General features: G+C 39.7%; 1 protein-coding gene across 1 annotated transcript in view; it reads right to left on the minus strand.

The window, feature by feature from the left end:
- Positions 1-902: 902 nt before the first annotated feature.
- The window catches only part of Dnal1 (dynein axonemal light chain 1), a 23,917-nt gene continuing 22,818 nt past the window's right edge, over positions 903-2,001 (minus strand). Inside the window, exon 8 of the mRNA XM_028782156.1 lies at positions 903-1,394. Within this exon, the coding sequence (XP_028637989.1) occupies positions 1,354-1,394 (41 nt within the window). The 3' untranslated portion in view covers positions 903-1,353. The remainder of the gene's footprint in view (positions 1,395-2,001) is intronic.

The raw sequence follows: 2,001 nt of genomic DNA on the forward strand, positions 1-2,001 counted from the left end.
CTCAAACCAAGACTACTCATGTAATCATTAAAAAAAAAAAAATTCTGCCCCCTTCACTGTGATAACTTACAGGGAGAACCACATGGAGACAGGGACAAGAATCAGCAGCCTCTGGCTGAGACTTTAGGCACAGTTTGGCAGGGGTTCCTGACTTTTTCTCTGCAATCAGTCAATGATTCTATCATGGCCCACTAGAGACTTTATCTGGTACTGATGACATTTTACATTTTTCAGAATATTTTTCTTACATGATAAATTACAATAATCTTCACACTTATCTATTGCTCTGCAGATCTGAGGCTAAGACACCTACAGTGTTCCACAGGAAACAATCTGCAACAGATTGCTATTTCCCTGGGGTCCCTCCCAAAACACCTCTCTCTTCCCCTACATCACTTACACAATACACTTTAAAAGCTGTTTCACTTAGATCTTCCCAAAAATATATTTTGAAATACTCTTTCATTTATTTATAGGTACCAAATCAGTCTTTAAGTGTATACCCTTGTAAAGCAAAGGGCATCAGTGTAAATCATTAGGGTAAAGGTTTTAGAAATCTCCATAGTAGATACTTAGGACTATTGACTACTGCTTTAAACACATAAGAAATTATTTTTAAAAGTCTGCATAAAGCAAGGTCCACAAGAGTTGATGTAGTCGCATTACCATCAAGGAGTGAACCTGCCAGTTGCGTTATCCACTGAGGGGGACCATGAGGTCTCTGGTTGTACATAATGACTTAAGCGGCCATCCACGTAGCACAACCTCAATTCCAGTTGATAGTGCACACATTTTTAGAAAAAGAAGAAAATAGGCCATGAGCCAAGAAGACTCCATGACAGCCATTCTTCCTTTTCTGATCAGTGTTTCCAATTGACATTGGACTCCTGTGTCTAGGTGCAACAACGTTCTAACAGGAATGTGTTCTATCACCACGCTGCTTCTGAAGCAATGAGGTGCTGCATTTGTGCTTCTGAGTTATGAGTCTGAACCTTCTATGGATGGGAAAGTCTATCTTTAAAATGCCTGGGCTAAAAAAATACTAAGCAACTGAGTACAAATAACAGGTCCCCTTGTTGTTAAAAATGACTAGTCTGTAAATACTAGGAGACAGGAGATGTATGTAATTGGACAAGCCAGGACATTTGTAGTTTCCAAGGGTGAACTGGACTAAAGTTGGTGCCACTAGTTTGAGGGAGAAACACTGAATAGGTTGTTTTTAAAGGATGGAAGTGAGAGATGTGTTTTATCTTAAGAACTCTGCCCACAAAATCTTTAAAATAGACAATTATACAAAACATCTATTTTTCTCATAACATTTAAATAAATTAACACGAAATGGAAAGTGCAGCCTTAACTCTCCTCTTCTTCGTCATCCTTAATTACTGGAGTACCTACAATTAAAAAAAAAATTATTTCTTGTCTCTTTCTTTTTGGTTTTCTTTAAACAAGATCTCTCTATGTCGTTCTGACTGTCCTAGAGCTCTGTAATGTAGACCAAGCTGGCCCTGAAGTCAGAGCTCTGTCTGCCTCTGCCTCCTGAGTAGTGGTATGAAAGCTGTGCACCACCATACCTGGCTTGTTTCATTCTTAAGGGAAAGATTTCATTTCTTCTATGCAACTCTAACCACTGAACCACAGTCTTGGCCCTCTTTTTTTTTTAATGTGAAATATCATTCATGCAGATGCGGTCTCACTCATTTAAAGGGTCACAGAAATAGTCTGCACACTAGAGCTCACACATTATGATTCTCTTGGAAACTCATCTGCCTCATGATGAGTCCTGTGTCATATCATTTACGTCTAGGTGTGTCTCTACAGGGGAGAAGGGAAACATGGGCATGACTCAGTTAAAGCTCTGAGGTAGACTGCTCTAGAGACAGACAGAAGGACCTGAGTGGGGAGAAGAAACAAGGGAACACAAACAGCACAGGAAACTTAGAGTATTGTGTGTTCTCTCTCTCTCTCTCTCTCTCTCTCTCTCTCTCTCTCTCTCTCTCT

Source organism: Grammomys surdaster, unplaced genomic scaffold, assembly GCF_004785775.1.
Source record: "Grammomys surdaster isolate TR1022 unplaced genomic scaffold, NIH_TR_1.0 721, whole genome shotgun sequence".
In the NCBI taxonomy this organism is placed as follows: domain Eukaryota; kingdom Metazoa; phylum Chordata; class Mammalia; order Rodentia; family Muridae; genus Grammomys; species Grammomys surdaster.